Below are 25,440 nucleotides of genomic sequence, written 5' to 3'. Positions count from 1 at the left end.
TCTTCCCAAAGAGTCTCCTGGCCAGTGCAGTTCATGGTGCTGTGTTCAAGGTAAAGCTTGGAAACAAAGGAGAGCTGGGCTTCTGAGTATTAAAATAGATCCTATTCTATAATTTTTTAAATGTCTGCTGCATGCACACTGAAGTGTGTCCAGATGTTGGTGACTGCTGGCCTGAAGAGTTGTCCTTCTTACTCATGTGTAATGTTAAAGTTCAGGAACAGTCTTGAATATTTAGTGTCCTGGATGTTTTGTGGAGGAAACAGATTCTGCGGGAAGTAGGATACCTTTGACAGTGATTTAAGGAAAAAACAGCACCCAAATGGTAATTGGAGCAATTTTGTGTTTCTCTCATTGCCAAAATTAGTAATAGTCATTAATGCTACCATTATTCAGAAGATGATCATTTGAAGAATCGTGGCATGAAATCTAGAAATGTAGTTAATTCTAAGGCATAGGGAGAATTTTAATTCTAATTACAACCTGTGGAGTCACTCATCCTAACTACAGTGCCAGACAGGAACTGGAACCGCTTATAACTCATTGTTACGGAATCAGCTCAGCTGCATTGGGCATTCAGGAAGACTGGAGGCAACTGGGACTTTTCCAAATACTCACTGCCTGGTGTGCTCTGGTGTCTTTAAAAAGCAGAGCAGAGCTACTGTATATGTCTTCTCAGAGTGTACATGATGGCTCAGATATGCTGGGTGGGATTTCCTGACTAGTTCAACCAGAATTTGGGATTCTCAGTTCCCTTCGCATGTGTGTGTGGTCCTGTTTGCTCCCTCACTGATGTCTTTGCCCTCTTCACCCAACTCCAGCTATTTTAGCAAAAATCAGAGGAGGTCTGTCTCTTGTGAGAGTCCTTTGTGGGTATGAGGCAAGGAGCCAGGGCAGGGAGGTTGTTAAGAGGTGTCAGAGTGCATGAGGAGATGAACTAGAGTCCCTATCTCACCCTTGGGTGCCATTCATGACATCAGTGGCTCACTGAAGTTGGGTGATCAGTTCCTATTTACAAGGAAACTGTTCTGTACCTCTCTCTGGCAGAAAAGAGCTGCTGGGAGGCTTTCTGAGAGGTCAGGAGTTGTTCTTGTTTGGCTAGTGACAGAATTGGTGAATACTGCGATGGACTGTGTCAGTCACTGCGGTCAGGTGAATTTGGTGTGTGTGTGTAATGTACATTGTGTGAGTGGGGTAATCGTGGCTCCTGCACACAGCACTGGCAGAAGCAGAATATTGCTTGAAACCATTTGTGGGCATCACTGCGACCAGAGTGATCCTCAGTATGGGAATTCAGTAAGAGATGCCATGATTCCTGTGCCCTCCTCTGTTGCTTGCTGCCTTGGTGAGTGCATGCAGTGACTGGAGCTGCTCCCTTCCCCACCAGGAAGGTGCTCCTGGTCCCAGGTCTGGCAGGAGGAGAGGAATGAGATGTTGGATCTGCTGGAACAAGTGAGCACTGTCAAAAGGCAGGTGGGGAGGACCTACCTCTCTGGGCAGAGAGAATGACTTAGCAGTGTCAACATGGCAGCTTGCTTAGGGAACCTCAGGGGAATTTGAGTAAGAAGAGCCAGTGGGGAGATGCTGGAGTTGTGAAGGAGCAGCAAGTGAGCAGCAGTTTAGCTATGAAGCAGTGTATGAATGGCCAGGTAAATTAAACATATGATGTAGGTATGAGAACAAGGAAGATAGAAAAGAACAAGATAAGAGGGTACAGGAGGGGATAATCAATGCCTGTCCTCAGTAGGTAATAAAATGAGTGTTCTCTGTCCCTCTGTATTTAATTGCCCATTCCTACATAGGCCAGGTGAGCAGCTGGGAACTGATTGAATACAGTCAGAAGGTGCCTGCACTTCCACTTGCCCTCGGTGGAATTATCAAACCTGTGTGTGTTAGCAGACAGCACTGATGGAGGCTGTCTCTGGCAGATTGATGGGTGTATGTCTACTTGGACATACTTGCATTTGTTAAGAAAGATAAAAGTTGTGTGGTGAGCAAACCAGTGTATTTTAATTCATTTGTGCCTCCAGTTTATTCCTGTATGGGCCCTATAGCCATGTCTGCTTTGTGTTTGAGTCTTGTCATACACTTGTGTGTGTAGGGTTGTATTGGTATGTGGGCACATGGTTTTGCATTTTGGCTTTCTATTTTGATTTACTTATAATCACCTGATGTTTTTGATCTGTCTGTTTTCCTGGTAAAGGAGCAGCCCAAAAGTACTAGTCTCCTCAAGTGCTGGGAGGCCTTTTCAGTTATTTTATGCTGATTTGAGGAAGCCAAGAGGTGTGGAAGTCATACTGTTGGCCCATCAAAATGAGGGTTATCCTGCAAGAGAAAGATGAGTTTTGTGAGGAAGCAAAAAAAGCCAAAATGTGTACTTTCCAAACTTCATGTTTTTGAGGAGTCCCTGAAATTAAATTTGTACATATGCAGTGAAGCATTGCTTAAAGGATTCTTGTGTAACCATATCGAGCTCTGCATGTATCAAACACACATAAACAGCTTTTTAGCATCATGCAGCTTTGAAATTGGATGTCTTCTGTTGGATTCAGGATTGATAAGATTTTATGTGAAAGAAAATGTGGAGGTCTGCTTCCCGGTGGAGGAAGCAGGCTACTTGTAGCCTGTGGAGACTGGAAAGGAAAACTGCAAAGGGAAGAAACTGTGCAGGGTGTTTGTGTAGTGCTCTGCCCTGTGGGTAGGAACTGGCAACAAATACCGATCCAGGCTTCACTGAAGTGACATTTATAAAGACGACATAAAAATCTCTGAATGGACGTGATGCTTCTGGCATCCTCTCAAAGGCTGGAGTGCACTGATCTGGACCAGCATTGGAAAGGTGCTGGTGATGTTCCCAGCTCTCATGTACCTCATTTAAAGTGGGCTTCATTGAATTCAAATGCCTCTTAGGTGTGGATGTGTGTCTTGCCCTTCTTCCTTGTACTACGACAGCAGCATCCACTCAGGAAGGTGGGGATTGCTGTGCTGCAGCAGCAGGGTGAGGAAAAGCTGCCTGGTACTGGCAGTTGAACCTTTTCATTGTAGTTCAAGAGGTATCACCTTGGCATATAGGCTTTTTCATGGATATTCTGGTCCGGGTGGATTATTATTGTACAGTGTTGTCTGCTGGCTTTGGAGAGATGAACAAATATTTTGGGGATTCCTTTGTTGATCCTGGTCATTTATGGTTGCTGGGCTGTAGCATCTCTTTTGGAGTGAGAAACTGAGTCCCTCTGATGACACTAATTCAAAAGAATCAGTGTCTTTAAGTCTTACTTGCCTAGGAGTTAGTGCATTTTTAAGCTGTTTGTATATTGGTTTGGTTGGTTTTTGGTTCTCCCTGTGCAGTTCTGCTGCTGCTCCCTTGGCCAATGCCTTCAGTAATGTGAATCTTCCACTGTGTTTTTCCAGGCTGCTGGTGTTCCCTGCGAAGGGCTTTTGTCTGTCTTGTGGGTACTCAGGTTTCTTTTCATGTTGTAGATTTGTTTTATTGCGGAAGAGATGTGTGAGCAGTGGGTAAATGACAGTGCAGTGCTTGTTGAGGAAAAATGTCTTTCAAAAAGGTGTGTTATTATAGCTGGATTAGTTAATGTGCAGTAGTTACTCATGGTAAATCCCTGAAGAGAGACACTTCACCTGTGTTTCTTTAGTTCAGCTCATAGATAACTTGAATACTGTGTCTCTGTTAGGCTGAGAGTGGAACAGCTATTGCATGTTGGTTGTCTCTCCATCTACACATGTCCCTCTGGTTTGGAGGATGTCTGTAACATGAGCGTGAGGCTCACCCCTCACAGTCGACACTGACTTGGGTGTTTAGAGGGCTGTCAAAATACTGAAATACTTGATTATCAAAATCAATGAGAAGGAAAGTGCTTAGAGTTATTGTGAAGGTGCCGAGGAGTTAAGCCATTGTTCATAAAGTGTGAAATGCAAGGAGAGTGGGTTTCACCTCATTCTCCTGGGACAAGATTGCAGCCTTGGGAAGGATTTGTGCAGCCTTGGAGCTTTGCTTTTCACTCATGGTTCTTTCAGTGTCTGAACAGGACAAAATAACTTTTGGTTGACTCTGCACCCTGTTTTCTACCCCCACCCACCTGCTTGTACTGCTGCTGACTTGTTGGACAAGTTATCTCTGTTACAGGTGTCTTGCTGAGGTTTGCTAGGTGGACTTACGTAAACTGTGTACGAGATGCTTGGAAAACTGCCACTGCAGGTGGCACCTCGTGTGGCAGCCTCTCAAAGGAGTGGTCCTGTGCTACCAGCATTGAACTGACTGCAGGAGCTGGTATGGATTACCTTTTAATACACGTGCCTTTAACATACACAGCCTATCTGTTTGTTCACCTTGCAGGCGTTTCCCATGTTGGCCCATGTTTGTCCCTTTGCCTTGTGAGTGGTCCCAGCTCAGGACCTGCCTTCCCTCGTGGGTTCTGTGCCTGGGGGAATTGGCCTTTTTCCTGAGACCCTTCCTGAAGCTGAAGGGAAGGATAGACTGCAGGGAGATCTGCAGCAGGAGAGATTTGAACTAATTCCTGTGATTGGATGTGGTAAACTTGGAGCACCCAGAGGACAGTAGGGATGTGTTTTAAACCAAAGGATGTAGAAGACTGATAAACTTTGGCAGCTGAATACATTTGGAAATAATGATAAGTTGAAAACTTGCTCTGCCTTAGCAGTTGAGCTGCCTCAGCAGGGAAGCTTTGTCAGCCTGAGCATCTGCATTTGGGGGCTGGTGTTCTGGACAGGCTGTCGTGCTGACTTTGGTTCTAAATTTCTCATTCCACTTTAATTTATGTTACATTAGTCTGGTTCTTAAGGGCATCTGCAATCTTACTGGGTTTCCTTTTGTTTGAGGGGAAGCTTTAGCTCTTGAAGATCCCCATGACTTACATTTCCTGGTCTACTTAGGTGGGTGTTTCTTCAGGATTAGTCCTGCAGGTCATGTAGGTGCAACATGTCTGTGTCTCCTCATGGTTAGGTGGAAGGGTGCAAATGTGATTTTTATCAATTTGTTTAAGCACAGTCCCAGTGGAGCTCTCTGCAGCCCTGTTGGATGCCTGCTCTGTGCCCGCACAGTTCCTTTGCAAGGCGTGTGAGGTTTCATTGGCCTGGATTTGCATCAGGAGTATCATGTGATGCTGCAGAGCATCTTCCAAAATGTGTGACCTTGACTCTTCAGGCTGTAACCCTCAGTGGCAAGATCTCTGCTGTTGCTGTTGGTGAGGAAATACAACACAGTGTTGCCAAGTATCGCTGTCCATCTCCCTCCTGTTTCTCCTCTCAGGTGAGCTGAACTGCCGTGCACATGGGTGGTGTAGTGACAGTGTTCAGTGGGTATGGCCTGTTAACTTCTGCATGAGCATCAAGGGAGATGGGAGTATGTGTATTGCACAAATTGTGTATTTATGAGCTGCTAAATTGATTTCCTCTTCTGCAAATCAAAGCCTTGGTGTTTGCTCTCTACTGGAGGCAGGGCAAGCCCTCCAGGAAGCAGACAGCTCTGCTGGTCCTGGAGCGAACAAAGAGTCCAATCGCCAGGAATTAGTCTGTGTTTTGAATAATTCATCTGATCTTTCTGAGGTGCTTCAGGAGATGCCCTGTGGCGTAAGGAGGACAGCTGTTGGGAGCAGACAGCTGAGCCTAATGGGAGTTTGTCCTTTATCTGTTTTTGTCTAGGCTTACTTTTTTCCTGTGGACCAAAAGAGTTGTGTGGTTTGCTTTGGACCTAATTCTCTGGAAGTGGTTCTCTTAACTGAATTAACTATCACTTTGCTTTTGGAGCAGAAAGCAAAGTGTTTGTACTTTGAAGAGGTTTGTGGACCGAGATAAAACAGTTTCCTTTAAAAACATATGGTTGTGTTGTTTGACCTGGGAGCGGTCGTGGACTAAGATAAAAGCACTGCGTTTGGAAATCTCTTCTGGGGAGCAGTGGGACCATGTCCGAGTTTTCCTGTAAAGACCAGTTCCTCTCCTGAACACCGTCAGTTCAGGATTTAATCTCATGCCAGACTCTGGAAACCTCATCCTACCTTTGATATCCTCTTCTTTCTTCTTGTCCCACTCAGAAACCTGCATGGGCAGAAGCAGGAAGGGGGAGGATGGTCAGAACAGCTTTGTACAATGCTGATCAAGACTTACAGCCGAGACCCGAGATGTTCTTCAAGGTCCTTTTTGCCTTGGGGTAGCTGCAACAATCAGCATGTGGAAAGTGGGGTGTTTGCATGTCAGCTTTTAGAGCTGGCTTCCTTCGTGATTTGGGGAAGAGGTCAGCTCTTTGCTTTCTGATCTGATATAGCCCAGCTGTTGTCACTAGAAAGTGTGACACTAAGGTGTAAGTTAGTATGCAAGTTTGTACAAAAGACTTGTGAATGAGCTCAGACTTCTGTTGGAAGAAGAAAGGGTTGGATGCAAAGGTTTAGATATGTGCTGCTTGAGGCAGCAGCTTGGCAGTTGAGTTCTTTTTGCACCAGAGCTACATGTTGTGGAATATCTGAACAAGCCTGCCAGCATTCTCCTGGAAATGCAAAATCTATTTTAAAATATGTTTCTAATTAATTTATTTCTTTTTGAGAAGAATTGGAGTAATAGCCCGGCTGGTTATGCCAGTCATAGCCAGATAGGCTTCTTATGGATTAAGCTTTGCCACCGTGCATCAGTGCTAGATGTCCTTGGGGCTAAGAGCAAAAATTTACTCTCTGGCCTGTTTCTGTGGTTTTATCCCAGCTGATTCTGCTGATGAGGACTGCACCTGAGCAAATGGGAGAAGGATCTTCTCCGCAAGTGTGGAAGTGGCAAAGATTGAGACAGGAGTGGTGGGAGCTGGTGTCCGAGGCCCGTGTGTGTCTGTCTGCATGGTTGTGTGGGAGGGCTAGGCTGACTTCCCCATCAGGGCCATGGTTTGGAATCTTCTGTGACCTGAAAGAAATTCCCGGTCTGATTTGTCAGTATGGCTGCTTTTGTCCTGCCCTATGAAAATACGGGAAATGAAGAATGTGTGAATGCACAGTTTGTTTCAGTGAAGCCCTGCAGTGTTTCTAGGTCTGGTCATTTGCTTTAATATTGACAGGCCTTAGTCGGGGCTGACTTGAACGGGAGCCTGGAACTGAGCTGGCAACAGGGACCCTGCTTCGTTGCTGAGCTGCCAAAAGTCTGAGCTGCACCCTGCCCCATACCAGGGCACTGTGCTGCTCTCTCAGGACCTGGGATGCAGTCCAGGAACCACTTGTCCACAGTGTTGTTTCCAAGTAGTAAATAGCAGCTTTTTGGGAAGATTTGTGTTGGGTTTCCCTAGAGCTGGGTGATACTCTGACTTCAGCAGCAGAGCTCTGACTGCCCGGTGTTCTCAGAATAATCCTGTGCTGGCATGTCCTGACAGATAATGCTCTGTGACAATATTCTTCAACAGGTTGATGTCCATGCTGTTGAGCAATGCAGAAATGGAGGGTGTAATAATAGTGGGGTCAACATCTTGCTGTCCCTTCAGGCGTTGTGTTCAAGAGTTGTGGGTTTAGCAGCTAACACAGGTTGCTGCATGGCAGCTGAGCTGATGAAGGGGAAGTTTGGGTCATCTTCATCTAAGCTGGCAGGAGTTGGTGCTGCTTTACTGCCCAGCAGGGACATTGACTCATGTGCCAGGAGAAAAGTGAATACTCTTCCAACCTTGATGATTCAGTCCCAAGTATGACAGTTGTTTTAGATGACTGTGGGTTTGATATGATCTGGTCCATGTTAGGACTCAAAGAAATGCAAAGACACTTAGAAATCTCTTTGAAAAGAGCAGTGACATAATCACGTATAGCAACCCAGTGAAAGAAGTGTGTTTGTGCTCCATGGGCACACACATTCTGCTGGGATCAGCCAGAGCCCAGCTAATGCCCTTACTCCCTGCTAAGGGAACTGGCTGGCTGAGTGTCCAGGGATTCCTACGACAAGTTTAATATTTTGTGTCCACTAGTTACTCTCTTCTACCTAATGTATAAGCATATCAAACTCCTCTTAAAAACATTTAGGACTCTTGGCTTTCAGTAGATGATTTCAGTCATTATCTGATATATTTTCTGTTGCCACACCTTGGTGATTTCATAGCACTTGTGTAGCTGTTGATCTGGCACTTTCAACATGCATGTGCTACTCCCTCTGTAATGCCTGTGTCTCAGAGGTGTTTTAGAGTGCGATGGTATTCCTGCCCTGGTGTGCCTTGGGCTAGGCAAGGAACCAGCCTCCTCTCCCCTTTCCAGCATACGGTGCTCTGTTCCCACGGATGGGATGTTATTTGTGGTATCTTTGGGGGTCACATTGTCTCTGGAGTTTGCTGATGGTCTTGTATGGAGCAGAAAACATGGGCAGCAAGGCCAGGTTGATACCTCAGCTTCCCCCCTTCTCAGATGCTGCCTAGGGCAGCAGCACCAGGAGCAGAGTTAAGCTGTGCTGGTGCCACGAGCAGAGATGACTTTTGCATCATTGATACAAGGCCATGCAGCTCCCACCTTCTCGGCAAAAAACTGGGAGCCCTGCTGTAGTGGAGAAGTTGCAGCATCATAAATCAAGGCATTGTGGCTCAGTTTGCTCTGGGGCAAGCATGGGCCAGGTGGGCAGCAGCACTGGCTCTGGCCACAGGCCACACACGGGTGGCTGCAAAGGTGTAAAACTTCTTTGTGGTGCTCGGACACCTTGCGGGAGCCAGGAGGGGGCTCTTGGTGCTTTTGTGTGGGGCAGTCAGTTTGCATGCAGGGCTGGTGCACGCGTTCCTTTTACTGGAAGCTTGAAGGGAGAAGGAGTTAATGGGGACAAGGGCAAGGGAAGAAGATAGCTGGATCTGAGTTGGGGCTACTGGCTGATATTTTTGCAACAGTCTTCTGTTACCCAGCATGAGACCACGAGGATTAGCTGGGCAGACTCTCAGGCTCCTTCCATACTGAGGGCCCGCCTGCCCTCTGCACAGCAGTAGAGCTTTTTTCCATAGACTTTGAAAATCCAGTGCACTTGGGGAATTTTTATTGAGAGATTTTATGGTGTTTATTTCTTTAGCAGAGAAATTTTGTGTTTGCTCCTAGTTATTTACCCTAGTAAAAGAGTAAACAGCAAGGTTGCTGCTTCCTGAGAGTGCAGTGGTGCTAAATTCCTCGTGCACATTGCTGTAGTGCCTGCATCCCAGAGCCTGCTGGATCACACCTGCCTCTTCCAAGTGTTGGCAGCTCGGGTCATTGTCACTGCTCGAGGAACAGGAGCTTTCCTGTGACCTGCCCCTTATATCAAGCTATGGATCTGTACCCAGCTCTGTAGTGTGATTATCTGGTGTGATCTCTGTGTGATTAGGAAGAAATTCTTTGCTTTGGAAGAAATTATTCCCTGTGAGAGTGTGGGGAGGCCCTGGCACAGTCTGCCCAGAGAAGCTGTGGCTGCCCCATCCCTGGAAGTGTCCAAGGCCAGGTTGGATGGAGCTTGGAGCAACCTGGGATAGTGGGAGGTGTCCCTGCCATGGCAGGGGGTGGAATGAGATGGTCTTGAAAGTCTCTTCTCACCCAAACTATTCTGGGATTGTGTGAGTCTGGCTTGGCTGCTGGTGAGGATGAAGAGAATGCTGCGGGCAATGCTGCTTGCCCAGGTTGCAGTTGTACAGGTGAGCTGTCACTAGCAGCATCTGTGGGGGAATATTACAAAAAGCCACTGTACGTGTCCTCCCCGGCTCTGGGCAGGTGTCTTTGATGAAAGCGTGGAATGCTGTGCTTGACCAGGTTTGGTCTTTCGCTGTGGTGGCGGTGCTGGAGGGCTGGGCTTCTGTGGGAAATTGCCTGGGCACGAGCAGCTGGACCATCTGTTTTAAAATATTGCTTAATATGGGCAGATTTACTCCAGACCTTCAGCTTTTTGGGAACAAAACAATGTCTTCAGTCTTAAAGTTTGTTATTTCATACAGTACCTTGGTCCGCTCCTTTGCTGCCAGATGCCAGTGTTTGTTCCCTGGATCCTGATGATGGGACTGCTCTGTATTCAAAGCAGTGCAGCCTAAAGTTTGATCTAAAAAATCCATTTAATTTATGATTTTAGAGTAAACATTGAAAGATAAAAGAAGAGTCTTAATGCTGATGCTCTCCTTTGAGTGAATGAATGAGAAATGGTCTCTTACTTCAGGCTTTCAGATAAGCTTCTGTGAAAAAGCACAAAGAGAGAAAGCTGTGCCATTTATTTAGCATTGCCCTTGTTTTTTATCAATATTGGTACTGAGAATTTGCTTTTTCTTGTGACTAACCAGATATATCATTCCTACTCCTGAGAGAGTCACCATTTCTCACAGTGCTAGTGCAGTAAGAACTCAATTAAAAGGTCACCAGTTGTTGAGGTGGATTTGTGCCTTCTGCTTTGCCTGTGACATGAGGGTAGCATGATTTGTTTCAGTTTTTGGTTTTGTTTTTTATTTTTAAATCTGGATTTTAGAAATCTTGTGCCTTTATATTTCTTTCAATTTACATAAAGTTTTTTTTGTTTTTACTCAGTATGCAAATTTGTTGCAGCAATTCTAATATCTGAAGAGATAATTGTTAATGTTTTTTAAACGGTGTCTTTGGGTTTTATCTCAGTATATTTTGTGACTGCTGTTCAGAGACATTTCTTCTGAGATACTGTATATAGAAAATCCTTTGTTGTCCATTACTTTTCACAGACTGATGTTTTTCTGTCTTGGAAGAGCTGAGAAGGAGCTATGCTTCAGTGTTCCAGCACAGAATGAGCTGTCTGTCAAAGTTACTCCCCTAAGACAGGATTGGACAGCACCTATTTATTCCTTAATAGCTTTCTCTCCGCTCAGGATATACAGACATTTAGGAAACTTGGTGTTTGAAGCTGGAATTTCAAACCTCTTTTGCAAGCTAGAGCTGTGTGGCAGGAATTGAGGTAGATTTATAGACCTCTCCGGTGAATACCAGAGAGGACAGTGGCTGAGGTGTGAAAAGAGATGGAAGGGAAGCGTCTGCCCCAGGGAGCTGTGGCCTGGAGGTGTCTGGATGGGGAGAAGTGGTCTGTGGGCACAAGGGAGCAGTGACCTGCTGGTGACTATGATGCAGCTGTGTTAATGGCTCTGCAGGTGAGACTGGGTTAGAGATGGGATTTGCTGGGAACAGCTGGCACCCGATGGTTCATATGAACTATGGCAGCCCAAGAAGGTTGATTAGTATTTATTAAGGACAATGGCTTGCTTTTGTGTCAGACTGCCAACTCAGAGTTGTCTGACATGTTAAGACTGGAAGTGCTTCTGCAAGAGTTTAGTTAACTTCCCCAGCAGTGCTTTTCAGCTGAAGCTGAGACCTTCTGTCAGGGATAGAGTGTTAGAAGGGTTGAAGTCTGCTAGCAAACAAAAAATCTTGAATAAGAGATATTCCACAGAAAAAAAGGAAATAAAAAGGCTTTGTCATCAGAGGGTTTTGTAATATAATGAGGTTTTTTCAGAGCTCAGCAGCTGGGTCTAATTGGTAGGTAGCCCCTGTAGCAAACCGGTGATGAATGAGATCTTAGGGAAGGGAATTTGTTGTTTTGCCATTGCAGGAGTTAAGGGGTTCTGAGGCTGCTGCAAGCTGAGGACTGATAACCAGTGAACCCTGTCTGCCCAGCCCTGTTCACTCTATTGGCTACCTGGAAGTGTAGGAAAACATGGGAACTGCTTTTGCTGGTGGCAGGGAACTGCAGAGTACACCTGCTGGTACCATGGGGCCAAGCTGCTGCCAAAGGGCTTCCAGAGAGCAGGTGACAAAAATCCCTCCAGCATCTCTGTGGCTTTCTGACTTTGACAGTTTTGGAGTGAAAATGTGTGCTTCCAGCTCTGGGCTCTGCAGTGCACTTTGTCCTACAAGCAGTGGTGTGCTGGTAGTTTCTCACCTGCACTGCTATGAGCTTCCTTCGTGCTGTGGGCAGCCATGGAGTGCCCGGGGAGGGCTGTAAAATGCTTGCATTAAAATCACTTTGCTGACTCCTATGCCTGGAGGTAGGAATGCAAGTAGGTCAGAAACGAATTAAGAAAAAGCCTTAAACCAATACTTTACCACCTCTTTGCCAAAGCATCACAGTTTGCCTTAAAAATGCAGAAGATACACAAAAATGGTTGAAAAAAGGGGGTTGTGCCCAGGATGCTCTTGCTGCTAGGGACTTCCTGTATTGATGCCTAGTGGAGATCTTCCTCTCCAAGAGTTGTGACTGTCTCATTCTCTAGGAGCAACTGGTGTTGTGCATCTGAGCATAGATGGTCTTGGTTTGCACATTTGAGATTGTGCTGGTTTGGACCTTCCCCTTCCTGCGGACAGAGCCATGGCTGGAACAGCTGCCTGTGCTGCGGGATGGGCACTCTGTGTCAGCCCAGAGAGCTGCTGAGAGGTGCCTGTGGCTTGTTTCCCCTTTAGATTTTAACCAGGCAAATTATGACATGAGCTATTAGGAAAGAAGATTCTTTCGACAGAACAAACCCCATTTGTTCCTGGCAAAAGTGGTTTACAGCAAAGAGAGATTTTGATGTTGAGTATTTTCCATTAAAAATACTGTTAACTGCTAAATAGTGACAGTGTGTTTGCTTTAATTACTGCCAGAGTATATGTTAATTGTAGTTTTCTCTTTAAACCACTTGTTAAAGTGCTGGGGGTGTATTTGCTGACTTCGTGCACGTTCCATGCAAACGTCACATATATTTTGAAGGAAAGGATGACAGGAGCTTGAATGCATTTACCCATTTGTCAGCTTTCTGTTTCACAGGCAGTTTCTGTAGGTCGTGCTTACCAGCTATTAATGAGAATCGTGGGAACTATTGGGTATTAATTTATTTTTTCAAGTACTCAGTGCTCAGTAATTGTTGATGATGAAACTGGTGGCACTTACAGAGGGCAGGAGGGATCTGGCCTGGACCTGGCACAGGCTGGCACAAGCCTTTTGTCCTCTCCCATTAAGTGTTGGTTTCTGCTGTGCATCCACTTCTTTTTCTTCAGAACAACATCTTGAATTTGAAGGTGGGGGTTATTTTGTGCTGAGAAGGCAAATGCAGTTGCTGTTTTCCATGCTAGAAGATCAAAGGTTTTTTACTGGAGAGAGATGCTTTGCAGATTCTCTGCTCGTTGTAAATGAAAGGAATGTAACACAGGTGTCTGAATTGCTCTTGTAAACCATTGAGAAGTGGCAGGATTTGATCCCCAGTGCTCTACAGCCCTTTCAGGGGAAAACAGCAGCAAGCCTCAGTTCAGGATGGCAGCTTTGCCTTAGTGAATAATTTGGCAAAACTGTGCTGTCAGGTGAGACATGAGGTGTGTTGATGTTCTGCTAACCTAGATTTGGGAGACCCTGACAGTAAGCAGTCAGTGTATTAATGGTGAAACGAGGGGGGAAGTATGCAATGGAACTGACTCCTGCTGGCCTAAAGAGAGCAGCTTTTAGCTTGCAGCTTCTGCAGTGCCCTGGGGTGCAGCTCTGTGGAGCAGCAGGATGCAGCACTGAGCTTCCCGTGGCTCAGGTCCCTGTCCCATGGCATTCCTTGCCCAGGTCATTCTCCATTTTTGTGTGTTGGGCTCCTGCCTGTGCTCAGCTCTGTCTTGTCTGTGGGGAGGGCTGTTCTCAGGGGTAGTTGCTTCCTATTTATGTTTTGCTGACAAGTCTGTATAAAGAAAATGAAAGGGTCAGGGACTCTTCTCTTTTTTCCCCTGTTTCTGTCAGGGTTGCAAACCTCAGAACTGTTTGAAACGTATTTCCCAGACTTTGATGTGAGGATCCCTTCCCAGTGTAATTTCGTTTCTCCTCCTGAGAAGTTGTGTATAGTTAAAGGAACACTAAGAACATGTGAACAAGTGCATTTTCATAGGCTGGCTGTTCCAGTGCTTTGGCTACTTTTAAAAAAAAATTCTGTGCATGTGTGTAGTGACACTTCATGGAGCGACAGCCATTGTATTTCCATGATGGCAAGGGCTGGGCTTTTCTTAGGCTTCCCTTCAGCTTTTTTCTCTGGTTTTGTTTTGATAATCAATCAACTTTTTGTCACTTTTTGTGGATTCACATCTCTGGCCCTTTTGTTGAGGAGAAACCAGGATCCTTTTCATTAAATAGCTTTTTTCTCTTGGAGTTCAGAGGTGTCAGCAGTACAAGGAATATATATATATTTAGGGAAAACAGCATTTTGCAATATAACATGGCTTGTTTGTGGATGTGACAGGGACTGAAGCTGTTTCCTTGTCTGAAAGCTTTAGAAGCAAACAGTTTCAGTAGAGGCAGCATGACCAGAAGTGGCTGTGACTTGCACAAGTAAATGTTACTTCTGACAGGCACTGGCTGCTTCATGTGAGATGTTCAAAAGAAAGGAATAAAAGTTTGAATGGATCTTCATCTCCACACAGATTTTGTACTCCTGCCCTTCCCAAGTGTGCAAAAACCTGATTATACCAGGAAGAGGGGAATGGCAGCTTGATCCTGCATGGATTCATTGGACATGGGACTTGTAGGTAAATACAAATTCAGGAGCAGCATATGGACATGGCTTGCACCCTCATTGGTGATTCATAATATTTCTAGCGAGTTTTGCTCTACTGGAGAGGGAAGCCACAGGAATTACCAGCTGGAGTATCTTTAACTCCAGAGCCATTTTGTTTCTCCAGTTGCACCTCTGAGCAGTTGGGGTTGTGGGTGCTGAGCAGCAGCACCACTGTGCCCCTTGCCATACCTGCTGCCCTGGGTGCTCTCAAAGGTTTTGGGGATCCAAGGGGCATACTGGCCAGTTAGGGACAGTTAGGGCCTGTAAGTAGTGCAGCAAGATAAATACAATAAATATTAAAAAGCACTTTTTTTTTCAGTTGTATAAACTGTAGCAACAAAAAGGCAGCAGGAGTTCTGTGGAGAGAAAGAGTTTGTGTGTCCATCAGGGAAGGAGAAGGCTTTGAGCTGGGTGGTGGAAGGAGACCAGAGCTCTTCACAGAAGTTTCACCTCCTGACTGTGATCCATGTGCTGGAGCCAAGCTCTGCAGAGGCTTGGGTTTGTCCTGGCTGGGAACATGGGGATTTTACTCATCTGGAACCACACAGAAAAGGAAAACCACAAAACCCTCAGCTTCCTGCTCTGCAGGTAACATGATTGCAGCTCCTCATTTCTCTACTTCCACTTTCTGCAGTGTTTGCTTGCATTACGAATGCCTGTATTAAGGTCTTTATTTAAAATTTTATTTATCTTTTTAGCTATGCTCTCTCTTCACTGACAGGATGCAAGTGTTTTTTTCGAGTTGCATGAGCTGATGTACCAAAGCCAGCCTGTTGTTCGTTGCTGCAGAAGTGTATTGCTGCAGATCCCTTGGCTGTTGGTTTGGAGACAGAGTTTCTGTGTTCATCTGTGCAGTTCTTCCTTCAGGAAGAAGTTTAATTGTTGTAACACTTCAATCAGTATTATCTTTGCTAACAAGAAGCTGAAGATCTCTGCCACATAAGTAAATATCCACAAGGTTGTTGAGAGCAGCCAGCTGTTGGCTGTTGGAGGCAGCTCCGGCAACCTTCCAACCTCCTGAAGGCAGCAGCCCTATGCCCAAATCCCTGGTTGACTCCAGCCTTCAGCTGAGGCATGGAAGGGGTTTGGTACCTGCTGCCTTCACTCCTTCCAGCAGAGCAGCAGCTCATTCCTGACATTCTGAGTGTTTTCTCACTTGAATGACAATGTTGGGCAAGAGTGCCATCACCGTGTGTCTTTCTGAAGAGGGTTTGATGCTGCCAAGCTATTAAAGCTGCAAATTCTGTTGGAAATATCAGTCATTAGACAATGCCCGACATGTCTCGGCAGTGGAAACTGGGGGCTCCTTCCTGTGCTTGTCCTGCTATAGGGTATTGCTAATTCATACTGAATGCTCCACAAGACAATACAAAGCCAGAATTTTTATGAGTGCACAAGATTTTTTTTTTTTTTTTTTTGGTAAGAGAAACATCATCCCAAAAGCTGGTGTTCGCAGAGCTGTGGTGCGATGTTTAGCAAAGCCTCTGAGTGTTCATAAAGTTATTTTGGTGTTGAGAAATAACTGGCATTTGGGTGTTTCTGCTGGATTTCAGCATGAGGAAAGGTTTGAACAAAGTAATGGAAGTGAACCATAGTTCATTTAATTAAGTTTTTTTCGTTTTTGCCTTTTTTTTAATGTTTTTGTTTTTGTTTTTTTTTCCTTGCTACATAAATTTTCCTTCATTTTTCCCTCTCCAGTTCCTTGGAAAGCAGAATAATTTGAGTGCTGGGAGATGAGCTGTGACATGGCAGCAGGGCACTCCTTGCCCTAGTGGAGGTGTGCAGGGCAAACCCTGGTGCTGGGTTGTGTACATCCATTGTGGCATCGAGGATCTGCTGTCCTGCAGACAGGGAGTGGATCCAGTGGGAACACCCAGACCTGTTGTGTCGTCATGGGAAGATCTGTGCTGCTGCTGTGCTGGACAGAGTCACGGAAATTCAACAGACTCGGGTTGTGCCTCAAATAAAAGTGCCAGGACAGGTCCTATGTGACAAGGGGAGAGGGTGGGTGGTGACAGGGCCCCCGGCACAGGTGACAGGTTGTGTCTCTTCTGACAGCCTGCACGCAGCTGAGTTGGGTTTGTGTTGTTCAACCTGACTTTGAGTCTGAGGGCTTCAATCGAGCGTTGGGTTGAGTTGTGTGAGCTCTTGCCAGCCTGGCGTGATGGGGTCTGGCGCTCACAAGGCGACGAGAGGATGGGATAGGATTGAGAAAGCGAAACCCAGCAACAGCCATTAAATACAGAGATACCATGGCTGACTGAGGCGGGCCTTGAGCTGGAAGTGGTTGGAGGATGAAAGAATATCCAAAGGAAGGATGTTGTGGCTTTGGTTATCGCTCTTTTCATTGGCATCTCAGTGCTGTGGTGGAGGGCAAGACGCTGTGCTACATGGACCACTGCAGCTGTTCTTATGCTCTTTGTCTTTGGATCTAACCCTTGCTTCCGGAATTAGAACATCTTCTTCTGAAATCCAAATTGGAGAAGTACAAAACTAGATCAAATAGATCTATCTACAGATACCACTTCTAAAGCTTAGCACAAAATTGCCTTGGCTTTAGTATCGAAAAGTTCTCCAACTAAGTACTTTTAAAGACAACTGAGAGTTTTATGTGCTCTGTAGACTCGTGATTTGATTTCTTGCTTAAGCGACTCTACACACCTCCATTATTATTCAGCAGAACTAAGCAAAAATGCCTGTTGAGAGCATGTGTTCCTAGGTGTTCCTAAGATCCAGATCAAAATCTTTCCCACTGTAACAGTGCAGAAACAATCTTGCAGCTGAGACCAGGTTTTCAGAAGGGCTCAGTTCCTCTCTAAGTCTGTGGAGACATTGATCAGATGTTTGGGAGAACAGCACACCTGGGCACTCACAAGCAAGAGACCAGTTCATGTGAAGCAGATCCAAATTGAAAAACTGGCTATTTTTAGCTGCACATAGATGTCAGGCTGGTAATATTTGGAAAAAAACCCCTATATATTACAAAGTTTTGGATCCAGACATGAAGATCTGCTGTGCTTGCATTGCGCAAAGGATTATTTCTTGTGGTAACAGCGGTCGAGTGGAAAAGCAGCCCAGTGCTGGGGTCAGAGCATTATCCCTCCTCAGGAGAGTCTGGAGCCTGTTAGAACCCAGCTCCAGCATGAGTCTTCTCAGTGTAATACAAGTTGTTTCCAGCATTTTATTTGTGCATGTTAGTGCAGCCTGAACATTTTCACACACGCACGCTTTCTCTGCTCATTCTTTCTAGTTATTTAACTAGTCGGTGACAGGCAACATGTAACTATTCTTATTCCCCTGACTGGAGGATTTTTTATTCTATGATTCTGTGACTGTAGGATTCGGTCTGGTCACTGGGTCCAAGGTGTTTATCAGAGCCAGTGGGATGCAGGCTGTGATTGACGTTGCCACTTTGCTGGCCTAAGGTGTCTAGAGAGATGACGGAAACGTGCTTGTTGCTTTATCCAAAGAAACTAAATCCTTTCCATTGACCTTAAGCAAAGTCTTCAAGGGCAGATTTTTTTTTTCCTTGCTTTTAGTCTGAGTATGGGCTCCTAAAATTAAAAAGAAAAGAAATAAAATCAACCAAACCCCCTCCCCAGTCTTCCTTCCTGTGGTATATTTTATAATTGTTGCTGTGCTGTTTCATATTGAAAAAGTACTCGGCATGGCCCTTTGCTTAATTTATTATTGTTGTTCACCAGGAGAGGCTCCAGGTGCTGCACAATAAATTTCCCAAAGTCACCCTTTGTATCTGACAGCTGCTCTGTGACGGACTCTGCTGGGTTATGCCATGGCTGCCTCAGGCTGCAGAAATATTTTGGGTGAAGCAGAGTGCTGCTGTGAGAGCAGACACACACTCCTGATCTGGCAGCACCTCCCATGTGAACCAGGCCCTCCAAGTTCTCTCCAGCAGTGTTTCACCAGGCTTGGCACTGGACTGTGACTGTGAGCCATGTGTTAAATGCTGCTCTCCAGCTAGAAATTGCCTGAACCCCAGTTTGGGATTGAAGCTGCTGTCTGACCCCAGTGCTGCACTCTCCTCTGGGCAGGGAGCTTTAACCCTATTCATACAAATGGTGTTTCCGTGCAGGACAGCATCAGGGATAATGTTAAAGGTTAACCGTGGGTTTTGGAGAGTCCAGAGACTTCATTCTCAGGTTTTGCTCCTGAGAATTTCCAGTCTGAGGGAACTAATCTTAATCCGATTGCAATTTCTTGCACTCTTAAGATTAACCTACTTTACCAGGCGTGCTGGTGGAAGTATTTATAGATGGTGGAAGTGCTGTTGGATGTAACCTGGATCTTGTACTGCCAGTTGTGGAGGTGCGTGTCTGCTGGTGCAGCTGTGAGCCGTCTCCGGGCCCCAAATCGTGCGCATGTCTTGCTAAAATACTGTCTAGTTCAGTTTTTTTGCCATTGAGTGCTTTCATGAAGGCATTGGCCAGTAATCCTTCCAGAGTCCTGGCTTCTCTAGGCTTGGGTGTTTGTGCTCCCTAGTTGGAGGCACGCTTGGGACTGTGGGTGAATTATGGATAAATCCTCTTTCTAATGAGGTGACTCCTAAAAATGAGCATACTTGGCTTACTCCTGCAGTGCAAAATGATCATTTCAAATTTGAATGCTGACTCTCAGTTTACACTAAATCGAAGGCTTCACTGAAGGACTAAAAATGTCAGTAAGAGACCTACTGAAAATATTTAAAGTGAATTTCTGTAGTTGCAGCTCTTAAAATTAATAAGTCAAACTCTAGGTCTCTTCTTTCATCCAGACTCCTCAAACAGAACTGCAGGATATGCTGAAGTTCTTTAGGTTTTGTTTCAAAATTTGACTAGCTTTTTCTTGAAAAATAGTTTATCTTGAGGGTAAGACTGGAAACCTACTTTAGTCTCAGATCAGTTGTGCTAGTGTTGGAGTAGATCCATGAGCAAGACTGGAAAGGAAGGAGATAAAAGTGCAAGATGGTAGGCTGGAAGAGTCTGGGCAGGCAGAGCTGTGCTAGCAGCAGCAGGAATAACCAGCTGGAAATCCTGGGAGCATTCAGGATGTCAGCAACCGCGGGGCTGCAGCTCTGAACGCAGGTAAATGTTCTTTGCTGTCTCTACATCAAAGCAGGCATTTTGTTAGCAGACAAGATACAGCAGTTTGGTTATTTAAAGCTGTTGGAAGAGCAGACATCTGTGTGGGGTTTTTTTTTTTCCATCTCACGTTAGAGTTTGCACTAGCTTTGCTTGGAATTACCTTGGAAGAAATCAGAACTGATAGTTTTCTATTAAGAAAATTACCTCAAGCATTCAGCTCTGCTTCCAAATGGAAGTAAATAATCCATTCTTTCTCATTTTCTGTCTTTCTGTTGATGTGTTTTAATTTTACAAGGGAGAGGTACAAATGTTGCACGGTTCATTACAGACGCACTGACTGTCCTTCCTGCTGTTTGCTGTCACAGCTTGTGTTCCAGCGGTTGTATTTCTTTTTTTCCTGATTATACTACAGTAAGGAAAGAGAGTGCAGATTTGATTCCTGGTGTATCATCACTCCACAAACAGACAGTGACTTCAGCATATGACCAGAGAGAATATTTACCTGTGCACTGTGACTCACTTGAATTCTGTGACCTGTGCTCCGGCTGTGGCAGCAAGAAGTTGATCCTGCAGAGTTGAACCGAGTGGAAAACATTTTGACAGGAATCAGTTTGTAGCCTTGCAAGATAGAAACCTTGGAAAAATCCATTAAACTACTAATGTTTTGAAAATCTTACTGCTTGAAAAGGGAACATTTTGTTCTGTGTAACCTGAACGTGGTCAGCAGTGCGGTTGGGGTGTGGCACGCACGAATGGTGGTGAGGAGATTCTAGGAAGAAATTAGAATTGCTTTCTCCAACAGGAGGTGACTCAGAGGCTTGAAGAAATGGCCGAGGGTATCCTGTACCAGCTACAGTGCGTCCAGCAAGACCAGCAGAGTGACAATCCCCCTGTGCTGGGCACTGCTGAGGCACCTTGAATCTCTCATGACGAGACAGACATTGAGGGGCTGGAGCATGCCATGGGAAAGGAACAGAGCTGGGAAGGGGCTGGAGAGTTCCTGAGGGAGCTGGGAAAGGGGCTGAGCCTGGAGCAAAGGAGGCTCAGGGGGGACCTTGTGGCTCTGCACAAGTCCCTGACAGGAGGGGGCAGCCGGGGGGGTCGGGCTCTGCTCCCAGGGAACAGGGACAGGAGGAGAGGGAACGGCCTCAGGCTGGGCCAGGGGAGGTTTAGATTGGGTATTGGGGAAAATTTCTTCAGCTGTCAAGCACTGGAAGGGGCTGCCCAGGGAGGTGGTGGAGTCCCATCTCTGGAAGTGTAAAAATGTGTGGATGTGTTGCTTGAGGCCATGGTTTAGTGGTGAACAAGGTTGTGGTGCTGGCAGGATGGTTGGACTTGGTGATCTTTAAGATCTTTCTAGCCTTAATAATTTTGTGATTCTGTAACTCATAGATGTCCTAGGTGAAGTAAAAATAGTAGTACACAATCTAACTGTGGAGGAATACTTTTGGCCTGCATGTGACCTGCTAGACAGCTGTTTCTTGTTGTGTGAAGGCTGGTTGGCTGTGGTGATGGTAAAGGGGCCTCACAGTGATGAGAACTTAACTGCAGAGCCAAGTGCTTGGATTAATTCTGGTGACGGATAGCAGCACATAAATAATTCTGTCCTTGGCCTAGCACCATTCACCAGTGCAGCAAGGAACAAGTGCTGCTGTCAGCCTGAGTTTTTCTGGGGCTGTTGTGTAGGTGCATTTCCCAGTGTCCATTTTGGCTGCAGTCTATGGAATGCCAAGGGCTGTGCATTTGAGGATGCAGGGCATCACTCCTGGACCTCAGTTCTGTGTACAGGCCTGGTGGTAGAATGATGACATTCTTTTAAAAATGGTTTTGAGGACACCCATTACCACTTGTAAGCTGGGATGATTTGCAGTAAAGTTTGCTATCCTTATGGGTAGATTAATTTATTTACAATCAGAAAGCTGTTTTTGGCTGTCTTTTTTCTTCTTGGAGAGCAACCGAACTTAGGATACAATCCTGCTTAGATTCCCTCAAAACATAAGGTAGTACTTGCCACTTCTGCTCAGCTGAAGTCCAGGCCATCCTGCTTTCAAATATGGTCTGGGCTTGGTATAACCATTAACATGCAGCTGAACAACCCAATGGTCACAACTGGGAAGACCATAAGTCAAGAAGCTTCATGTTTGGTGTTGAGGATTACCCTAATTTGTGAAAAAGTAATCTATTCCAAAGTTAGTTTTGGTTTCTTCCAAATCATTCTCTGCCCCATAATCTTTACTGTAAAAGTTCTCAGAGAAGTAGATGTTGTAACAGTTGATGATTAGAATTACATTAAGTTAGCGGAACCTTTAAAAGACAATTTGTATCAGGTGGATATTTCTGCAGCACATTTTGGGACAGTTTTGGTCACACAGCCTTGGTGGTGATGGGCATTAGTGAATTCCAGAAGCACCATAACCCCCACACCTCTTTGCTGTAGTGAGGCAGGGTGGTCTTTAATGAACCTGTACATGGCAAATCACAGCAAAACTGCTGCACCTAAAGAGGCTCTTTTGTCTCCAGTTAGAATGATGTGTCTCAAGGAATAGAGACATGGAGTCAAAAGTTTTTTTTGGGATGAAGCTCAAGATTTGGAGTCCACAGCTGAAGCTGTGGAAGGCTGCTAGGGAGCACAGTTTGCTTTGGCTCTCCTCAGACTTCTGCTTCATTTGAGTCTGTTGTTTCACTTAAAGTACGTTTCCATGTGATCTGTGCTGGATGGAAATTCCTGGCGTTTCTCAGGATGTTCGTTTTTCCCGGTCACATTCCTTGTTCATCAGCTGAGCAGAAACAAACCATGCTGTTTGCTTCCCAGGGGCAGCCTAAGCGTCTGTATTTGTTGGATTTGTAGAAAATCTAGCTCCAGATGGTGGATTGACATAATTGAAACTATCCTTAGAAACCTACTGAGGTAGAAATCAATAGACCAACATCTAACTGTGTTAAAAAATGTCCTGTCCCTGTGTGAAAACAGGAGGAAACTTGGTGTATAAAGTTTACAAATAGTAAGAATAGGAGCAGGCTCCGAGGAGATTTTCTGATGAGGGTTTGTAGCTAATTGTGTCAATTTTAGTGTTGGGCCAGTTCAAGTCCCGTGTTCTCCTGAGCTGTATAAACATTGCTGTGAGAAAGGGAAAATCTTACAAAACAATGTTATTGCCCTTTGACAGAGGGCTGGGGTTTCGGGCGTGTGAATGAAACAGACTTGAAGGATAATAGAAGAAATCCCTGGACCCCATCTGAGGGCAGATTTGTGCTGCCATCATGGGACCAGTGAGCTGGGGCTGTGTGGCCGTTCTCCACGGGTTCCTGCCCAGCACCATCCCCTGTGCTTGTGCAGACCTGGGGGGAGCTGACGAACAGGGGGAGGTTTCAGGGGTAAGTGTCGCGTCCTCCAGACCCTTGGCAGTCATTAGCTGTCTGGTTTTGCTCTGTGTGAGGGGGGAGATGCCCTCAGGGAAGCAGTCAGAAGAGGTGTGGGAGGTCGGTCAGGCGATGGCGTGGTGTCGTGACAGGTTGTGCACTCACAGAAGGTCCTCTGGTTCCTCAGTCCTGCAGACCTGCCCTCAGGTGTATGCTTTGCTCCAGGGACAAACACAAGGTACAGAGTGTGTCTGTGCTGGCTGACAGTGTCCTTAGTGTCAGCTTGAAATGGATTGTTATAGTGGGAATGGTGAGGCACTGGCACGGGCTGCCCAGAGAAACTGTGGTTGTCTCATCATTCAGAGTTAGGTTGGACAGGGATTTGATCAAGCTGACCTAGTGGAAGGTGTCTCTGCCCATGGCAGGTGTTGGAATGAGTTAATCTTTAAGGACCTTTCCAACCTGAAGAATCACCCAGGCAGTGGGAAGCTGGGAGGGATTCAGTTGTGGGCTCCTGGGAAGGTGGGGGGGAAGAGGCCTCATCTCAGGTATTTTGGTGTGGAGGAGTGCAGGTTTCCTGTGGGTAAATGGGAGCAAGACAAGGTCTTTTGTACCCCAGTGGGAGGGCTGGGAAGGGGGAGCTGCCTTTGTAGTCCCAATCCTGCTGTTGCTTGAGCAGGTCATCTCAACTTCAGTGGAAAATAGAGAGCCAGTGGCTTGAGCAGTGACCGGGATCCCTCCCACACTACTATTTATTTATTTTGTGTTTCCCACTGCTTCCTCAGTTGGCTGCAGAGTTTTCCCTCACAGGGTCACCCCTCAGATGCTCTCTGCTTGGCAGCCCACCTGGCAGAAAGAGCTCACAGATATCCATCCTCCCTCAAGCCTGGTTGTCTCCATTTGCTGCTAGCCTGAGGAGGGTCAGGAACCCCAACAGCCATCCTGTGCTTGGAGTGTCACATAAAAGACATCCCAAGGTGCCCTTTCCGTCTTCAGTGCTGTCCCCCCAGGTCTGTTGGTGTGCCCAGGCTGTGCGTGGCAGGCCAAGCCTCTGTGCCCCATGGGTGTACATGGAGGATGCTGAGCCCTGGGGTTGAAGGTGCTGTGGCTGCTGGAGCCCTGGCAGGTGATTCCAGGTGCTCCAGCTGTCACAGGAGGTGCTGTGGGTGCTTTGCTTTGGCAACTGCCTTGGAATGAGCTGGGGACGACCTTGGTATGAGAGCCGACTCTGTGTCTCCATCCCCGTGTCCTAACACAAGCTGTGATTCACTAATGTTGTAAAATGTAAAATCCTTTTCTCACAATATGTCATTTTTTTTCTGTTTATTTCCAGATGCTCTCAATATTTTGTGCTGACAAAAAGTTTACTTTATGTTCGTTGTCTCCCAGGTAAACGCAAAGCGCTGAAGTTAAATTTTGCAAATCCACCTTTCAAGTCCACAGCAAGATTTACTCTAAATACTTCTGGAGTTCCTTTCCAAAATCCACACATGTGAGTATAAAGCCAACGGCACAACTAGTGGAACAACTTTGAAATGATTTAGCCAGCATCAAGTGTTAGTTAAATGCAGTTTGATTAGTTCAGTTATTTTTAAGTTGTTTAAATCTCTCAGTTTGAGTCACTATAAAAGATTTTTTTTTCAGAATTAAAAAAAAAGGTTAAATTGGGATCTTCTTGGTTTACACTGGAGCTAATGCCTTCCAGAATTGATTGAATTGAGTATTGTAGCTGATAATGCTAGATACACCTATAATTATTGTCCAGACTGATTCACTGTTGTTTTTCTATCTCTTTGTTCAGCTTATTACTTTTCATTAGAATTTCTTGTTTCTGTGTTACTTGTGAAAGCTGTAACTGTGATAGAATTGTTTTCAGCACTACAACAGACAAAGGTTGAGGATTATCATTTTAGCAACAGGGAGATGTTAGGGGAGTTATGCACAGATTAGTTCTCAGTGAGTTTTCTAGCCAGTTTAGCCCCAGGATATCCCTGTCCAAAGTCTGAGAGCAAGCGTGGCACAGAGCTGTTCCTGACTCTAGTAAATACCAGGGTACATCAGCACCAAAAAGATCAGCTTTGTATCCTCAGATCCACCAATCTAGCTGGACAATGCTGCTCTGCAGCTGGTCCCTGTGGCAGATGCAGCAAGCATGCAAAAGATGTCCCACGTTTTTCTTCTCTAAGGTCTCAGGAGTTTTGTCAGTGTCAAGTCTCAGAAACTGCACCTGCAGCCTCCCTGCTACCTGGGCTCTCCGGAGTGTCCCTGTCACAGGCTGCTCCTGCTTGGCTCTGCATGTCAGTGCCTCTCTCCTGGAGCTCAGTGCCTTCTGCTTCCCCAGGACATACCTGCTGGGCTCTGTTCCTGGGAGCTTCTTTATGCTGGGGATTTTCAAACAAGCCTTTATCAAGTTAGGAACATGTTTCAGATGAGTTATTGATGGTAATTATAACATAGAGAAATTTTATAGAGTACTTTAGATGATTCTCAAAATCTTGAGTGGCCTTTCCAGCA

General features: G+C 45.7%; 1 protein-coding gene across 1 annotated transcript in view; it reads left to right on the top strand.

The window, feature by feature from the left end:
• MAP2K4 (mitogen-activated protein kinase kinase 4) overlaps positions 1-25,440 on the top strand; it is a 75,007-nt gene that overhangs the window by 2,958 nt on the left and 46,609 nt on the right. The window contains exon 2 of the mRNA XM_082294315.1: positions 24,316-24,418. Within this exon, the coding sequence (XP_082150441.1) occupies positions 24,316-24,418 (103 nt within the window). The remainder of the gene's footprint in view (positions 1-24,315; positions 24,419-25,440) is intronic.

Source organism: Coloeus monedula, assembly GCF_965178545.1.
Source record: "Coloeus monedula genome assembly, chromosome: 19".
In the NCBI taxonomy this organism is placed as follows: Eukaryota; Metazoa; Chordata; class Aves; order Passeriformes; family Corvidae; genus Coloeus; species Coloeus monedula.
The sequence above is the reverse complement of the archived record's forward strand: the minus strand, read 5'-3'. Positions and strand labels throughout refer to the sequence as shown.